Source organism: Acinonyx jubatus, chromosome A2, assembly GCF_027475565.1.
Source record: "Acinonyx jubatus isolate Ajub_Pintada_27869175 chromosome A2, VMU_Ajub_asm_v1.0, whole genome shotgun sequence".
Classification (NCBI taxonomy): domain Eukaryota; kingdom Metazoa; phylum Chordata; class Mammalia; order Carnivora; family Felidae; genus Acinonyx; species Acinonyx jubatus.
Window position 1 is genome coordinate 85753434 of NC_069383.1, and position 17728 is coordinate 85771161.

Genomic DNA, 17728 nt, shown 5'->3' on the forward strand with positions numbered 1-17728 from the left:
GAAAGTGAGCCTAACAACAGCAAAAGCTAGATTCTTACTCATACCTTAATTATTAAAAAAATTCCAGATAGATTAAAAATATGTTTATAAAAAAACCTATAGAAGTGCTAAAAGGGTAGTTTATGCACTACTGTTACAGATGGACTTTTTCTAAGCATATCTCAATGGACAGAAATCATAAATGAAGACTCACAACTTTGACTACATAACAATTTCAAACTTATGTGTGGCAAAATATAAGCAGAATAAAAACCATGGAAAACCATGCTACTTACAACATGACTAAGAGCTAACAATCTCAATATATAAAGATATGTAAAGAATTTATCACATAACTAAGAGATGAATGCCTGCTTTAAAACAATTGGCAAAGTATACAAATAAATTCACAAAAGAATATAAACTACGAAGACAAAAAAAAAATGAACAAAAAGCTTGCCTGTCATACAGGCATTAAATCAAACAAACAAAAAAATAATAGTACTGGGAAGAGTATAGGAAAATGGGCACTCCCACAAACTAGCTAATTATAATTAGCATCAACTTTATGGATAACAGAATATAAAATATGTATTAAAAGCATAAAAATGTTCATGCCCTTTGACTTAGAAATCTCATTTATAGAGATCTATCTTAATGAAGTAATTACTGATGTGCTCAAAGATTTTGCCATGAAGACTAGCCATATGGACATTTAAACTACTGTTTAAAATACATGAAAAACGATGGGGGTGGGCATAATAAAGGAATGGAGGTTAAATATAAAGTAGAGCACAGTCATAATGAATTGTAGAGAGAATAGTTATATGATTTAGAAAAATGTACATGACAAATTACATGGAGAAACATTCTGTAACAAATACAGCACATACATGGAAAGGACATTCACCTCGACTGGAATTGTGATTTCCTTGCTTTTATGTATGTGTTTTCCTTCTTTCTTTCTTTCTTTCTTTCTTTCTTTCTTTCTTTCTTTCTTTCTTTTTTAATGTCTGTTTTCTAAGTCACTACAGTTAACATATTATTTTGACTGTTAAAATATTAAATGGTGTATTTATTTTTTTAAAGGAAAACCTTCACATCAAATTGGATTCATGAGCTGTATACACTGGGCAACGATGACAGCACAAGAAATAATTTCAACTAACTTGTAAGAAATCAAGTCAAATTTAATTTCTACAATTAAATGGACTTTTTTTTCTTCTTAAACAGTCAACTACTTAATTGAATGGTCAGCTAACCACTGAATTAGCTATAGAAAAATATTTTTTTAATTAACCAAGTTGTTAATTGATTCCCACATGTCCCATCAGCAAGTCCCCTTTCTGGCCCACAGCAGCCTTTTCAACACACTAATAGGCATTACAATCAGACCTACTGGATAAGAAAAACTACCTTTAGTGTTCTGTCTATGCTAAAAAAAAACAAAAAAAAAACTTTAATTAACCTGTAAATTTCTGAGTCTGGGAAATTTCATTTACTCTTTATAACAAACGTGAATGCGGATAAAGTCACTTCAAGAGATAAACTGATAGCAGTTTTATGAAATAAGTAGTAGGATTCTAAGCATTTTAGAAGAATCTAACGTAAAATAAAAATTCAGAGAAGAAAAACTCTGATTCAGACAGCTTTTACTATTTGGAAACCCATATAATGACCTATCTCATTTGGTAATTCCAAAAATTAGGTTTCAAAATACCATACATCACCCATATTATAATGCCACTTATATTCCAAAGTACTTAAATATTTGGAAAAATTTTTTGTACCTGCAATGAATACAAATAGGCACATCTTCATGTTCTTGGTATTTCCTCATTAAGCTTATCATGTCCAGAATGGAATCAAACGATGAGGGAACATCATGATCTGGCCAGTTCACGTAATGAAACTGATACAGCCTACGAGATTCCTTCAAGAAAAAACAGAAATTCAACAATTATAAAAAGACATTACAAATTTTAAAGCATACAGAAAAGCTGCACATCTGACTTTACTGTCATTTCTAAAGTTTTTATGTGGTATTTAACACTGCCTTAAAAAAGTAAATGATAGGCTATATTTATTGACTATCATATATCAAGTCTTAATCTAAGGGCTTCACATGTAACAGTTTATTTATTCCCCACGTAATTCTATGAGGAAGGTACTGTTAATAGTATCCACAATTTATAGGTAAGGAAACTGAGACAGAAAGATTACATAACTTGCCTCATGTTTCACAGCAAGTGACAAATGTAGGATCTGAACTCAGGCACTCTTATCTCTAGAGCATGCATGTTAACTCTAACACTATGTATATTATTTGGTAATCCACAGTAAAGGGATGAGCAATATACCAGAAGCACAGTGTTTGAATCTATTGTAATTAGAAAACTAATAGGATATTTAAACTGAAAAAGAAAATTAGAAACAAACTTGTCCAATGCCAAACCCACTTCCTTATTTTAGATGAGTGGTTCTCAAAGTATGGAGTGCTGGAACCATGTCTACTTGTAAAAAGGAAGGCAGGCTGTGGAAGTATGTTTCAAATGTACCAGTTGAGGAACAACTGTGCACTTGATGGCCATGCTTAATTGTTCATAATGGTTTGAAAAATTAAGATAATAAAAATACAGAGATCTTGGAAGAAGCTGATAGCATTTTCTAATGTCCATCAAATTTTTGATTTCCTAGAAAAATTATCATTTTGTTTTAACGTTTATTTATTTATTTTGAGACAGAGGGAGAGAGAGAATCCCAAGCAGGCTCCACGTTGTCAGTGCAGAACCCAACGCAGGGGCTCATTTTTATGAACCGCAAGATCATGAGCCCAAATCAAGAGGCGAATGCTTAACTGACTCAGCCACCCAGCCGCCCCAAGCAATTATCATTTTATATAGTTCTGAAACACGGAAGTCAAGGGCCTCAGGTGAAAGCAATATATATCAAAATGAAGATTTAGGTTTGATGGTGGTTCATCTATGTCTAAAAAGTTGTAAACTAGCAAAAGTGGGTAAATAATTTGGAAAGAATGCTATAATCTGCTTACTGTAATAGAGAAAAAAATATTTATGGCAAATAGATACAATAAATTTAATTTAGGGAAAACTGTTTTAAGTAAGTCAAGATTTATATTACTTTAATTTGATAAGCTCAAGGCTCAAGACACTAAATAAAAATTACACTTTGATTTTCTTCACTATTTTACATAAGGAAATTTGCTAATTATTTTAGTTAACGATGTAAGACCAGATAGCATGCAATTTATATATCTTCTCTTCAAAAATTTCCTTAGAAACGATCTCTAAATGGAAGATACTTACATTTTGAAATTCAAGTAAGAGTGTCCTAATGAAGTAGTCTGTTCTTGCTTGTTCAGCTTCCTAAATACAGGAAAAGTGAGTCAGTGAGAACACTGAAACCAAAACATCCACACACCAGAACAAACAAAAACCACGTATTTAAAGTCTACAATATAAAATTAACCTTTGAAATTCCAGATATATCTAGTAATTACAAAAACAACCATTCTAAAAGTCACTGATTTGTCTACTCAACTTTGCTGTTCTGATGGGCAAACAGGTAAATTACCAGGCAAGGCAATATTCTAGTAAATCTTTAACTAGATTGACCTATGCATAGCGTGCCCACGTCTGGTCTAAGTGGTTACATGCAGCAACATGCAACCGAGTCCCTCCTAGCTAGTCCTCCGTGACCCAACACTTTACCCTCTTTCTCATCCCCAAATCAAAAGTGCTCCTGATACTGTCTTTTCTCAGTCTCAAAAACTGATTGTCAAGAAGTCAAGTCACTTACTATGGTTATTTTCACCAGCTTGCTTTCTAATTACAAACTTGATTTTTATTTACATCAGTAATAACAAGTACTGAGTTGCTGGAAACAACCACAAGACATACAAATTACTTTCCATCTGAAATCTTGAAAGAAGAAATTCGCTTCTTCAGTATGGATCAATCCCAATATTGACAAATCAAACCAGCTATCGCTAATCAAATCAAACTTATTCAAAAGATGATTAAATTATCATTTCGTTCACTCTGAAAAATCATCCAAAAAAGGTCATAGTTTTCCAAATTATAATCTGTTTCTTTACTCATTAAAGTCTTTTAATTTTTATTTATTTATTTTTGAGAAAGAGCAAGAGAGTGAGAGAAAATATGCATGCACGAGCAGGGGAGGGGCAGACAGAGGAAGAGAGAGAATCCCAAACAGGCTCCATGCTGACACTGCAGAGCCCAATGTGGAGCTCAGACATACTAACTGTGAGGTCATGACCTGAGCCAAAATCAGGAGAAGGATGTTTAACTAACTGAGACCCTCCTCTACTCATTATTTTAAATGTTGTTTACTATTCTTGATCCCCAACTCTTCAAAAATTTCAACTCATTTAGCTGTTGAATGTTAAGCACTATACATTTTCACTTGAATTGTAACATTTAGTACAGATATCTTATTGTATTTAAACTTACAAATGTTCAACACAACTACATTGCACAGAAAATAGATTTCCTGAACAGTTCAGGGGCATAATATTGTAGAATACTTTATAGATTGGTGAGAGGGGAGGTGTTCTCTCACAGAAATACATAATGTGGTATGTATTGGTTTTTATCCATTCCAAATAACATGATATGCAGTAGGATTTAAAATTATATTTAACCCACAAACAGTTAATTCTAACCAGGACTTAAGAATACTGGCTGCTTATTAAATCCAGGCAGTTCAACTATGTGTTATAGTTAACATTACAAAAATCGCATTGTATTTATAAAGCAGACTGTCCACACACCTCAAGTCCTTTCTACAGCAACCTAGAAAGCAATAAACTTTGTATGGAATTTAAAAGTCATTAAGCAGAAATAGTTCATAAAACCATGGATTTCTTGAACTCACCAGTGAAAATAAAATCACAGAAATTATATTTTACTTAACCATGGAAAACATAGTTACAAACCAGCAATTCTCAGTTGGAGAATGTAACAGTTAATTCCATGTGTCAATGTGGCTGGGTCACAGAGCGCCTAGATGTTTGGTCAAACATTATTCCTTGTGTTCCTGTAAAAGTGTCTTTGGGTGAGATTAACATTTAAATCAGTGGACTCTGAGTAAAGCAGACTGCCCTCTATAGTATGTATGGGTGGCCCTCCAACCAGTTAGGGCCTGAACAGAACAAAAAGACCAACCTCGCCCAAGTGAAATTCTCCACTAACCTACTTTCATGGGCAAGGATTGCTCTTCAGTTCTACAGCAGACTGTCTTTACACTAGAACTGAGTATCAGCTCTTCTGGGTCTCCGCCTTGCCTACCTTTTAGCTCTCTTGGTCTCCAGACTAGACCTAAAGCACAACTCTCCTGAGTCTGCAGCCTGGCTGACCACCCTACAGATTTTGGACTTGCCAGCTTCCATGATCCTGTGAGCCAGTTCCATATAATAAATCTTTTTCTCTGTATATATGCATATCCTACTGGTTCTATTTCTCTGGGAAACCCTAACCAATACAGGGAAGTTATTTAATTCTCATCTATGTTCAGTCATGGTCTTTGAGTATGAGTAAATAAGACAACATATTTCTTTCAGGTGATTAAGAAAGATGCCATTGGGTGTAACCAAAAAGCAAATTGTTGGTTCTATTCTAAAGTTCACGTATATTTTACTTCCTTTTTAAAAAATGTTTCCCTTCATTCTTTTTCCTTTAAATTCATTTACTTAGATTTCTGCTGTGTTTTAGAACTTGAATTTATTAACTCATTTCCAGAGCTAACATATTAGGTATATGTTTTAAGTTTCATAATAAATTATCTGCCATATAGGATCAATCTTTCCTTCTAGGATAGCAGTTCTCAAACCCATCTTTGTATATAATTATAACAATTCTGGATAGCATAACGAACGTATGAAAGATTATCACACAAAACTATACTTCAGTCATCAAGGGTCCTTCCCATTTCAGTTTGAAACTACTACTTTACACCATTTTTTCTTTTTTCTCTTTAAGATCTTACTTTTAAGTAATCTCTACACCCAACATGGGGCTTGAACTCACAAGCCTGAGATTAAGACGTGGTTTACTGACTGAGCCAGCCAGTTGCCCCACCTTTATACCAGTATTCAAATAGAGCACTCAAGGGGTGCCTTGGTGGCTCAGTCACTTAAGCGTCCAACTCTTAGCTTTGGCTAGGGTCATGATCTCCTGGTTGGTGAGTTCAAGCCCTACATCGGGCTCTGTGCTGACCATGTGGAGTCTACTTGGGCTTCTCTCTCTCTCCCTCTCTCTGCCGCTCCCACACCCTCTCCCTCTCAAAGTAAATAAATGAACTGAAAAGTTAAAAAAACAGATCATTCAAAGGACAGTTAAGTTACTGTTTACTCTTTTTATTAATGTTCATTTTTGAGAGAGAGAGAGAGAGACAAAGAGAGCAGGGGAGGGGCAGAGATGGAGACACAGAATCCAAAAAAGGCTCCAAGCTCTGAGCTATGAGCCCAGAGCCCGACAAAGGGCTTGAACCCATGAACCGTGAGATCATGACCTGATAAGAAGTCAGATGCTTAACTGACTGAGCCACCCAGGCGCCCCTGTTTACTCTTATATATGTAACACTTATCATCAGCTTATATACAAAGACTAACACTAAATTAACATAATAAGTTACTAGGAAATTACACATTTATGAAGTCATTTTCAAAGTTAAATTTAAAGCTGTATAAAAACAAACATTATTATTAACATTTATTATAATTAAGTACAGATTTATGTGGAAATACTGAATGCTTGGCTTATGTAAAACTAGGTTCATTCCATATTATATTCTTCAGTCTAGCATCCCAAATTTCTGATTAAATAATATGTATATAAACAGGTACTTACACAAGAAATTTTAAATGGTGCAAATGTTATAGGTTCTTCTCCATACAAAGGCCAATAGCGCTCACATTTTTTCTGTTATTCAAACAAAAAGAAGTTAATCCATATGATAGAATTTTTCTTGAACTTTTACAAATATTTTGTGCCCGATTATTCAGCTTCTTGCCCTTCCCAGAAAACACAGAAACTGACATCAGATTAAAAAAAAGTTTACTTTAACTCATGTACCATATTAGTATAAGGAAAATTCAAATCACCACATAATTTGTTTTCTGAGTTTGATGTATGTGTCATAATTATAGAAGACCACACTTAAGTTTTACTTAATATTTATTCTCTGTAAATATATTAGCACTTCCAACATTCAAGTCTTTGGAATTGATGCTGGAGGGGATCACAATGGTTTTAAAACTAATTTCACTTGGACACAGTATAAAAAACACCAATGTTGAAAACTTCATATTAAGAATTTTGTTCTCTTCTGAAGATAGTATGAACAAAAACAAAAAAATGTAGTGGTATTATCTGACAGAAATCAGAATATTCAAGCTATAACCTGATGATAATTAATAAAAATTATTTTATTGAACTCATTTTCATTTGCTCAATTTTATTCCTGATTTAAATTATGTCTCTATTTCAGTCCATAAATAATATTCTACTTACAACACCATTAAACATCTGAAGACTAAGTAATAATATGGTATCTATTAAGTGTATCATAAAATGAAATGTAAAACTGTAAAAAAAAAAGTTTATGTGCCTTTTAGAGATTATTATGTTCCTTGTATCAAATAAAACCAATAGCAGAACACAAAAAAGAAGTATCTACTTTAACTACTTAGAATATAATAAAGGACCAGGAACATATATCCCTAGAAATGATGAAACGGACACTCCACAGTTATTTTAAGTGTTAACAGGTATACATACCCTTCCCATCTCAAATTCTCGACAGGCCATTACAATGATCTAAAAAGAAGTGGGGGATGGGATGAGATGAAGAATGTATCAGCTAAACACAATTTTACTTTTTTAAATAAAATACAAATTCCAAGAATTACCTTTTATTCCGAACAAAATTATACCTGGCCTGTCAAAATAAGTAGGTTTTTAAATTTTTTTTTTAATGTTTATTTATCTTTGAGAGAGAGAGAGACAGAGCGTGAGTAGGGGAGGGGCAGAGAGAGAGGGAGACACAAATCTGAAGCAGCCTCCAGGCTCTAAGCCGTCAGCACAGAGCCCAACGTGGGGCTCGAACCCATGGAGCATGAGTTCATAACTTGAGCTGAAGTTGGGCATTTAACTGACTGAGCCACCCAGGCACCCATCAAAATTAAGTAGTTTTAACATTAAAAGTAGGCATTAAAGCAATGTTCAAAATCACGCCCTCTGTTTTTTTTTTTTTTTGAAGTTTGTTTATTTATGAGAGAAGTAGAGACAGATAGCATGAGTTGGGGAGGGGCAGAGAGAGAAGGAGACTCAGAATCTGAAGCAGGCTCCAGGCTCTGAGCTGTCAGCACAATGCCCGACATGAGGCTTGAACTCACAAACCATGAGATCATGAACTGAGCCAAAGTCAGATGCTTAACCGACTGAACCACCCAGGCGCCCCAAAATCACACCTTCCAAACAAGGGATAACTATATAGCAACAAATTAAATTGGCTTCAATTAGCATTATATAGGAATTAAATTTTAGGACTTTTAGAGATCTACCTCTGACTTGAAATTATATTAAAATATCACTTTTAGGGTATTTACTTACCCAACCAAAAAGCACCATGAAATATTTTAAATATAGTTCATAAAATTATCTGAAGGTTTAATGCATTTAATACTGTCTTTAAACATAAATGTTATTGGATTTGCTTCCCCATCCCAACATTTGACAATGTTTCAAACATATAGCGAAGTTGAAATAATTTTACGGTAAATACTGTATAGCCACCATCTATAGTCTACCATTAACATTTCACCGTATTCGTTCTATCACACAGCTATCCCTCTATCCATCTATATAAATCCATCTTAGTTGGTAGCTGTCTTGTTAGTTGCTGACTTTAGAAAAGAAAGGATTATCACACTCTCTTCTTAAAATATTTTGACTAACTTGTCAGTGTTGAATGAGACATCCTAGACTTCAGTTTCTGTCTTTTTAGTAAACATTAGCAATAAGTAACATATCATTATGGCTAGAAGGTCTTCTCATTCCATATTCAGTAAAACATCTTATGTCATTACATGTAATACTTCTCAAAATAGATTATGAAAAGTAAATTACTTACTACAACATTGTACTCCCATATCATCCTCCAAAAATCTATTACTGTATTTGCTAACGGTCCTTGGGTTGCCACATACGCTTTTGGCCCATAAACACCCTAAAATGGTTAAAAGTAAATTTCATATTTATTATAGTTACCAAAAATATTTCCTTACCTAAATTTTAATGTTTAAATGTTCTTAGTAATACTCCTCTTTTCACTGGAAGTATTTCCAAATAATTTTAGCACATAAAAGCATGACAAAATATATTCAATTCATTTCAGCTTTTTGTGAAGTACTATTTTTGTGTATGTATTAGACCTGGCACACAGAATTAATAATTAAACTGCTTTATGCTAATTTACAAATTATTATTTACCTGTCTCTTCAAAAAGTGCCTAATACCCCAATACATAGTCCATAAAGCTAACTGTACAGAAACATAAAAAGCATGCTTTGATTCTAAAAACAAGAGTAAAACTACCTAATAGTTCCTTCTTAGCCAGATTCGTCCATAGATACCTTCAATTATCTACTCAATTTAAAAGATTTATTGTGTGCCTATTATATACGTATCTAACAACAAACCTGGGAATATACCAAATAAAACAGTGGACTAAAATACTAAAGCAGCACATAGTTGAATCACACGATAAATCAGTGTTACTAAGTGGAATTAAAAACTACAACTTTTTTTGTTTTTAAATATTTTATATTTAAGTAACCTCTACACTCAACATGGGGTTGAACTTACAACCCTGAGATCAAGAGTCAGATGCTCCACCGACTGAGCCAGCCAGGGGCCCTGAAAAGCTAGAACTTTTAACAAATGTCCTTACAAAACAGTATCAACATAACAACATCTGAAACAGCAAACCACCTACAGATTAGTTTTGGGTTTTGCCATAATTTTAATAAAACTAATTTTTTGGGGGGAAAAAAGTTTTTATTTTAAACCATGACAGTTTATTGTTGACACAGGTAATATTAATATTACCATATACCTCGTACCACCATAATATTTTGATCAACAAAATATTTTTTATATCTATAAATACCAAACATAAAATAAGTAATTATTATACTGTCGTTCAAAAACAAAGAACAGCTAATGGAACAAAGTAGTCTTTTATTTAATCAAGTAGCATTTTGCATTTTTTTAAAGTTTATTTATTTTGGGGGGGGGGAGGGGCAGAGAGAGAATTCCAAGCAGGCTCCACCCTGTTAGCACAGAGCCCAACACAGGGCTCAAACTCATGAACACACCAAACTGTGAGATCATGACCCAAGCACCTCAAATAGCAGTTTGCACTGGTCTATTGACAGCTATGTATGAACATGACTACTTTTCACCTAACAGTATCTAAAAAAGGTTCTCTACATAAGGATTGTATTTAATCTTTTTTAAATTTTATTTAAATCCAAGTTAGTTAACATATAGTATAATAATGATTTCAGGAGTAGAATTTAGTGGTTCATCACTTACCTAACACCCTGTGCTAATCCCAAGTGCCCTCCTTAATGCCCATCACCCATTTAGTCCATCCCCTCCAACCCTGATCCTCCACTAGCAACCCTCAGTTTGTTCTCTGTATTTAAGAGTCTAATGGTTTGCCTCCATCTCTATTTTTATAAGACTGTATTTAATCTTATATTCACTTGTATTGCCACTTGAAACAGAGACAGTTGCCAAAAGGTTTTCATCTAAGTTTATATTCTGTAATTTTAAATCAGTATTACCCAGTAATTCTATCTAGCCCTGATAATATATCCTAAGAAATGATTCAAAAGAATAACAATGTTCATTGCAATATTACCAACAAGAAAAATTGGAAACAACCTATATAGTTCAACAACAGGGAACAACCATGTATGTGCATTTCTGTACATTTGTGTACATAAACTTTGTCAAAGGGACAATGGAGAAGATGATTTAGTAACCAGTAAACTGTTTATAAGCTTTAAATGTAAAAAAAGAAACAAAATAGAAAACCATCTCAACTTTCATGAAACTGAGCAAAACTCTAACTTTATGAGTAAGGTTAGAAGGAAATCACATATGGGAATGCAAGCTGATACAGCCACTCTGGAAAACAGTATGGGGGTTCCTCAAACAATTAAAAATAGAACTACCCTACGACCCAGCAATTACACTACTAGGTATTTATCCAAGGGGTTATAGGTATGCTGTTTCAAAGGCACACATGCACCCCAATGTTTATAGCAGCGCTATTAACAATGCCAAAGTATGAAAGAGCCCAAATGTCCATCGATGGATGAATGGATAAAGAAGATGCGGTGTGTGTATACACGTACAATGGAGTATTACTCGGCAATCAAAAAGAATGAAATCTTGCCATTTGCAACTATGTGGATGGAACTGGAGGGTATTACGCTAAGTGAAATGAGTCAGTCAGAGAAAACAAAAATCATATGACTTAACTTGTATGAGGACGTTAAGAGACAAAACCGATGAACATAAGGGAAGGGAAACAAAAATAATATAAAAACATGGAGGGGGACAAAACAGAAGAGACTCATAAATATGGAGAAGAAACTTAGGGTTAGTGGAGGGGTTGTGGGAGGGGGGATAGGCTAAATGGGTAAGGGGCACTAAGGAATCTACTCCTGAAATCATTGTTGCACTATATGCTAACTAATTTGGATGTAAATTTTAAAAAATAAAAAATGAAATTTAAAAAAAAAAGGAAATCACATAAAAGTGTGATTTTATTTTTCTTCATTTTCTTCCTTTTTTTTTTTGCTCTTGGTATTTAGGAAATTTAAAAAATTTTTATAAAACTATTATGCAGGAAGACATTAAGTAGGGCAGAGAAAAACCATTTGAAGTTAATACATACCTTAATAAAATTTGCATTGATATAGTCTGAATCTTGAGAAGGAGTCTTTAAAGTCAACTTAACTCGGCTGTGATCAACTACAAGGAAAAGAAAAAGGATTTCATAAATTATGTCCTGTTGGTAGACAGGTGTTTTCTAATAAACCACAAGTAAGATTAAATAAGTAATTCAAAATATTGTCTTTAAAAAACAATTAATGAAAATTGACTCTAGATACCAGCAGGGTAATTTCTAACATCATATTTATAGAAAATAAGTCTATAGTAACAAAAATATGATGATGTAAAGTTGTGTTTTAAAGCTGTAATCAAAATAATCTCAGGAACTCTTTTAAAATACAAACTCCTGGGCATCATCCCACATTTGCTAGACAAGAGCCCAGGGTGAAGCCTCTGCAGTTTTTAACAAGCATTATGAGGTAGTGAACACTAACCAGTGATGTACAAGCTCATTTGCCAAAACTCTTATTAGGAAATGTAGCTTTCATATTTCACAAGAAATTATAAAAATTAATTAACTATGATAAATAAATGAATTATGATGATGCATAAAAAGTGCTCAAGGGGTGCCTGGATGGCTCAGTTGGTTAAGCATCCGACTTCAGCTCAGGTCATGATCTCACAGTTCGTGGGTTCAAACCCAGCATTGGGCTCTGTGCTGACAGCTCAGAGCCTGGAGCCTGCTTTGGATTCTGTGTCTCCCTCTCTCTCTACCCCTCCCTCTCTCTCTCAAAAATAAAATAAAACCATCTTTAAAAAATTAAATAATAAATAAAGTGTTCAATAATGCAGTTGGCAATAATATTATTAAGTAATGCCAACTTAAGGTAAAAAACAGTTTACAATAAAGTTCAAAAGTGTAAACTTTATTACTTTTATAAAATTGTTATTTTATTTTTTATAATTTTTGAGAGAGAGAGAGTGAGCGCTATGAGCGGGACAGAGGGAGAGAGAGAGAATCTAAAGCAGGCTCCACACTCTGCCGAGCTAGACACGGGGCTCAATCCCACAACACTGGGATCATGACCTGAGCTGAAATCAAGAGTCAGACGCTCAACTGAGCTACCTAGGTGCCCCTGCAATTTTATTTTTTTATCTAATAAATTATTTATTTTTCATAATTTACATACAAGTTAGCACACGGTGCAACAAAGATTTCAGGAGTAGATTTTTTAAGCCCCTTACCCATTTAGCCCATCCCCCTCCCACAATCTTTCCAGCAACCCTGTTTGCTCTCTATATTTAAGAGTCTTTTGTTTTGTCCCCCTCCCTTTTTTTATATTATTTTTGCTTCCCTTCCTTTATGTTCATCTGTTCTGTCTTAAAGTCCTCATATGAATGAAGTCATATAGTTTTTGTCCTTCTCTAATTTCACTTAGCATAATACCCTCCAGTTCTATCCACATAGTTGCAAATGGCAAGATTTCATTCTTTTTGATCACCGAGTCACACTCCATTGTATATATACATACATATATATATATATATATATATATATATATATATATACACACATACACACACACACACACCCCACATCTTCTTTATCCATTCATCCATCGATGAACATTTGGGTTCTTTCATACTTTGGCTATTGTTAATAGCGCTGCTATAAACATTGGGGTGCATGTGCGCCTTTGAAATAGCACACCTATAATCCCTTGGATAAATACCTAGTAGTGCAATTGCTAGGTCATAGGGTAGTTCTATTTTTAATTGTTTGAGGACCCTCCATACTGTTTTCCAGAGTGGCTACACCAGCTTGCATTCCCACCAGCAATGCAAAAGAGATCCTAAGAGATCCTCTTTCTCCACATCCTCGCCAACATCTGTTGTTGCCTGAGTTGTTAATGTTAGTCATTCTGATGGGTGTGAGGTTGTATCTCACTGTGGTTTGATTTAAATTTCCCAGATGATGAGGGATGTTGAGCATTTTATCATGTGTCAGTTGGCCATCTAGATGTCTTCTTCGGAGAAGTGTCTGTTCATGTCTTTTGCCCATTTCTTCACTGGATTGTTTGTTTTTTGGGTGTTGAGTTTGATAAGTTCTTTATAAATTTTGGATACCAACCCTTTATCTGATATGTTGTTTGCAAATACTTTCTCCCATTCCATTGGTTGCCTTTTAGTTTCGTTGATTGTTTCCTTCACTGTGCAGAAGCTCTTTATTGTGATGAGGTCCCAGTAGTTCATTTTTATTTTGGGTTCCCTGATCTCCAGAGACATGTTGAGTAAGAAGATGCTGTGGCCGAGGTCAAAGAGGTTTTTGCCTGCTTTCTCTCCTCTAGGATTTTGATAGCTTCCTGTCTTAGGTTTAGGTCTTTCATCCATTTTGAGTGTATTTTTGTATTTGGTGTAAGAAAGTGATCCAGTTAATTTTTCTGCATGTCGCTGTCCAGTTTTCCCAGCACCATTTGCTGAAGAGATTGTCTTATTCCATTGGATATTCTTTCCTGCTTTGTCAAAGATTAGTTGGCCATACGTTTGTGGGTCCTTTTGTAGGTTCTGTATTCTGTTCCAGTGATCTGTTTTTGTGCTGCAATTTTATTTTTTAAATAAAATATGTATCTGATTTTTTAAAATGAGATTTAAGAAAAAAGTATAAAATAAATTATCCCCCATCCATAAAGTCCAGGTCTCTCCTTCCCCCATCCATAAAGTCCAGGTCTCTCCTTCCCAACAAAGACACTTCTAAGGTTCTTTTTTCCTTCCAAAAGTAATTTTTATGCATATACCTACATACTTAGAAAAACTATGCAAATGCGTTCATAACATATACATGTTCTGTATCTCACTTTTCAGTTAATTGTATAACCTGGAACTCTTCCCAGAGCTAATACAGATCTATCTTGCTCAATGTTATATGAAATCCATTATAAATAGATAGCTCATTATTTAACCAGCTATACTACTGCTGGGCCATTTTTTCCTATTAGAAACACTACCACAATGAACTCACTGCTATAAGTGGTATAGGGTAAGTTTCTAACAGAAGAAAAAAACTTATCTTCTAAAAGGTATATACAGACTTAGACAATTCAGATGCTATATGTGAGAGTGACAGGATATTATACCTTTTAATAGTTAACTTCTAAAAAGTAAAAAACTCAGACTTGTATTTCTTGAACTATGCAAATGGTTGTACATTTTCATACAGTTATTGGTTATATTTCTTTTACCATAAATTCTTGTTTATATCCTCTGCACATTTTTATCTATGTCTATGTTTTCCTACTGATGTATATGAAAAATTGGTCTTTAGTACATGTAGTGCAAATAGTTTTGTTCTAGTTTGTGTTGATTCTTAAAAACTCTTTATTTAGAGGCGCCTGGGTGACTCAGTCTGTTGAAAGTCTGACTCTTGTTTTCAGCTCAAGTCATGATCCCAAGGTTGTGGGATCAAGCTCTGCTTCGAGCTCTACACTGGGCTCTGCATTGAGCATGGAGCCTGCTTAAGATTCTCTCTCCCTCTCTCTCTCTCCCTCCTTCTGCCCCTTACCCCAGCTCACATTCTCTCTTTTAAAAAAAACAAGCAAACAGCACCCTTTTTATTTAGAACTAATTTTAGAATTAAAGAAAAATCGCAAAAATAGTAGAGAAAATTCCTATATCCCTCGCTCAGCTTCCCTTAATGTTAATATCTTACATAACTATCAGTTATCAAAATTAGAAAATTAACATTGTCACACAACTAGTAGTTAAACAACAGACTGCATACAAATTTCACCAACTAAAAACAATTTTTTTCTTACTAGGATCCCACATTTAGTTGTTACTTCTCCTTAGTTTCTTCCAATCTATAATAGTTCCCTTGACTAATTTTTTTCATATGTTTGGAATGAGGTTTTGCATTTTGGTAAGAACACCAGAGAACAGTGATGTGTCCTCAGTGAGAAGACACACCAAGGGGTTTATGATGTCAATGTCCTATTACTTGTGATGTCAACCTTGGTTACTTGGTTAATAGGTGTCACCTGGTTGTCTCCACTATGAAGTTAATATCTTTCTGTTTGTAGCAATAAATATTTGGGGGGGGAGATACTCTGAGCCTATGAAATCCTAAAGTAGTAGGAATGCCTAATATTCATGAGTCTCTAGATTAGAAAGAACCACAACATGTAATATGTAAAATGCCACCATCACATTACAGTCCTTCCTAATCCAGAGACAATGAATATTAAAGGCAATTAAAATACAAAATGACGAATACAAAAATGGTAATAAGATATGAATAAGACTCCTTAACAAAACTCTTAAAAGTCAGCTAATGAATAACTACTTTGTCAATGACTCAAATTTTATCTATCAGTACTAAAAGCCCAGTTCTGCTGAGTTTATTAGTTTTTGGTGAAATCTTTGTAAATCTGTAGGAAGAGATATCTAAGAAAGACATACTAGCCTCCAATTCAAATTATTTCTCTCTTTTCTATGATTCCAGGAAAGAGAATATGTTTATCATTTCACTTGATGTTCTGATAAATATTCAGTAGTTTGGATAATGACAGTTAAGTAACTACACAACACTTCCTCTCCCCATGTCTGCCAGTAATGAGGGGTCCCAGTTAATTACCGTTAATCATGTGGCATATTAGCCTCTAGTCAAAGTATCTCAAACATAGGATTTACAATAATTGGTTTACCACTGGATCCCGAGTAAATGTGTCTGGGGATTGTGAATCCAAATGACAACAGTGGCTCCCAAATAACAGTCAAAACTGGTTTCAGGCTGCTACATGCAAGCTGGTAATTTTTTTAGATATTCTATAATGGAAAACTTTATGCATATACAGAAAAATAATGGTATAATGAATCCCCATATAGCAATTACCAAGTAATTAAGAAATTATTAATAATTTCAACATTTTTTAAAGTTTTTACTTAAATTCCAGTTAGTTAACACACAGTGTAATATTAAATAATTTCAACACTTGGCACGCCTGGGTGGCTCAGTCAAGTGTCCAACTACTGATTTTGCCTCAGGTCATGATCTCACAGTTCGTGAGTTTGAGCCCCACATCGGACTCTGTGCTAACAGTGCAAAGCCTGCTTGGGCTTCTTTCTCTCTCACCCTCTCTTTCGGTGCCCCTCCCGCTCTCTCAAAATAAAATCAACTTAAGAAACAAACAAACAAATAATCTCAACACTTTGCCAAACTTATTTCATCTATCTCTAGTCATATAACATTTAGGGGCTAGGGAAAGTTAATTAAAATACAAAATTTCTAAGTACCATATTCTTCAGTAAGTTTGATTCAGTAAGTTCAAGATGGGGCAGAAAAATGGCTTAGTCTAGAGCACAAGCAAATTTTGTAGTCAGTGCTTTATACTACACAATCATAGGATATTACTGCCAATTTTAAAAATCAACAGGGGCTCCTGGGTGGCTCAGTCAGTTGAGTGCCCAACTTCGGCTCAGGTCATGATCTCACGGTCCGTGAGTTCGAGCCCCGCATCAGGCTCTGTGCTGTCAGTTCAGAGCCTGGAGCTTGCTTCAGATTCTGTGTCTCCCTCTCTCTCTGCCCCTCCCCCACACACGCTCTGTATCTATCAAAAAGTGAATAAACGTTAAAAAAAAAAATCAACATTAGGTTGGTTAGATAACGTGTCATCACGTTGGTGCTTCAATTCTTCACTGGTGCTCCTAGTAAGTATAAACATATATAGAACTTAAAGAATATTAAAGAAATGAAAACAAGCAATCTTCTCCATGTTTTTGTTTTGTTTTGTTTTTTGCTG

The 17728-nt window shown here is 34.4% G+C and overlaps 1 protein-coding gene across 5 annotated transcripts in view; it reads right to left on the minus strand.

Moving 5' to 3' along the window:
* Positions 1-17728, minus strand: part of PTPN12 (protein tyrosine phosphatase non-receptor type 12) — a 101331-nt gene that overhangs the window by 36811 nt on the left and 46792 nt on the right. Inside the window, exons 1-7 of one of the 5 annotated variants that reach the window (XM_027071742.2) lie at positions 15746-15947; positions 11995-12071; positions 9154-9249; positions 7800-7838; positions 6870-6941; positions 3306-3365; positions 1770-1912 (exon numbers count right to left, since the gene is read on the minus strand). In XM_027071742.2, the coding sequence (XP_026927543.2) occupies positions 1770-1912; positions 3306-3365; positions 6870-6941; positions 7800-7838; positions 9154-9249; positions 11995-12071; positions 15746-15758 (500 nt within the window). In that variant the 5' untranslated portion in view covers positions 15759-15947. The other 4 variants (XM_053218568.1, XM_053218567.1, XM_053218566.1 and 1 more) reach the window with 4 other exon arrangements.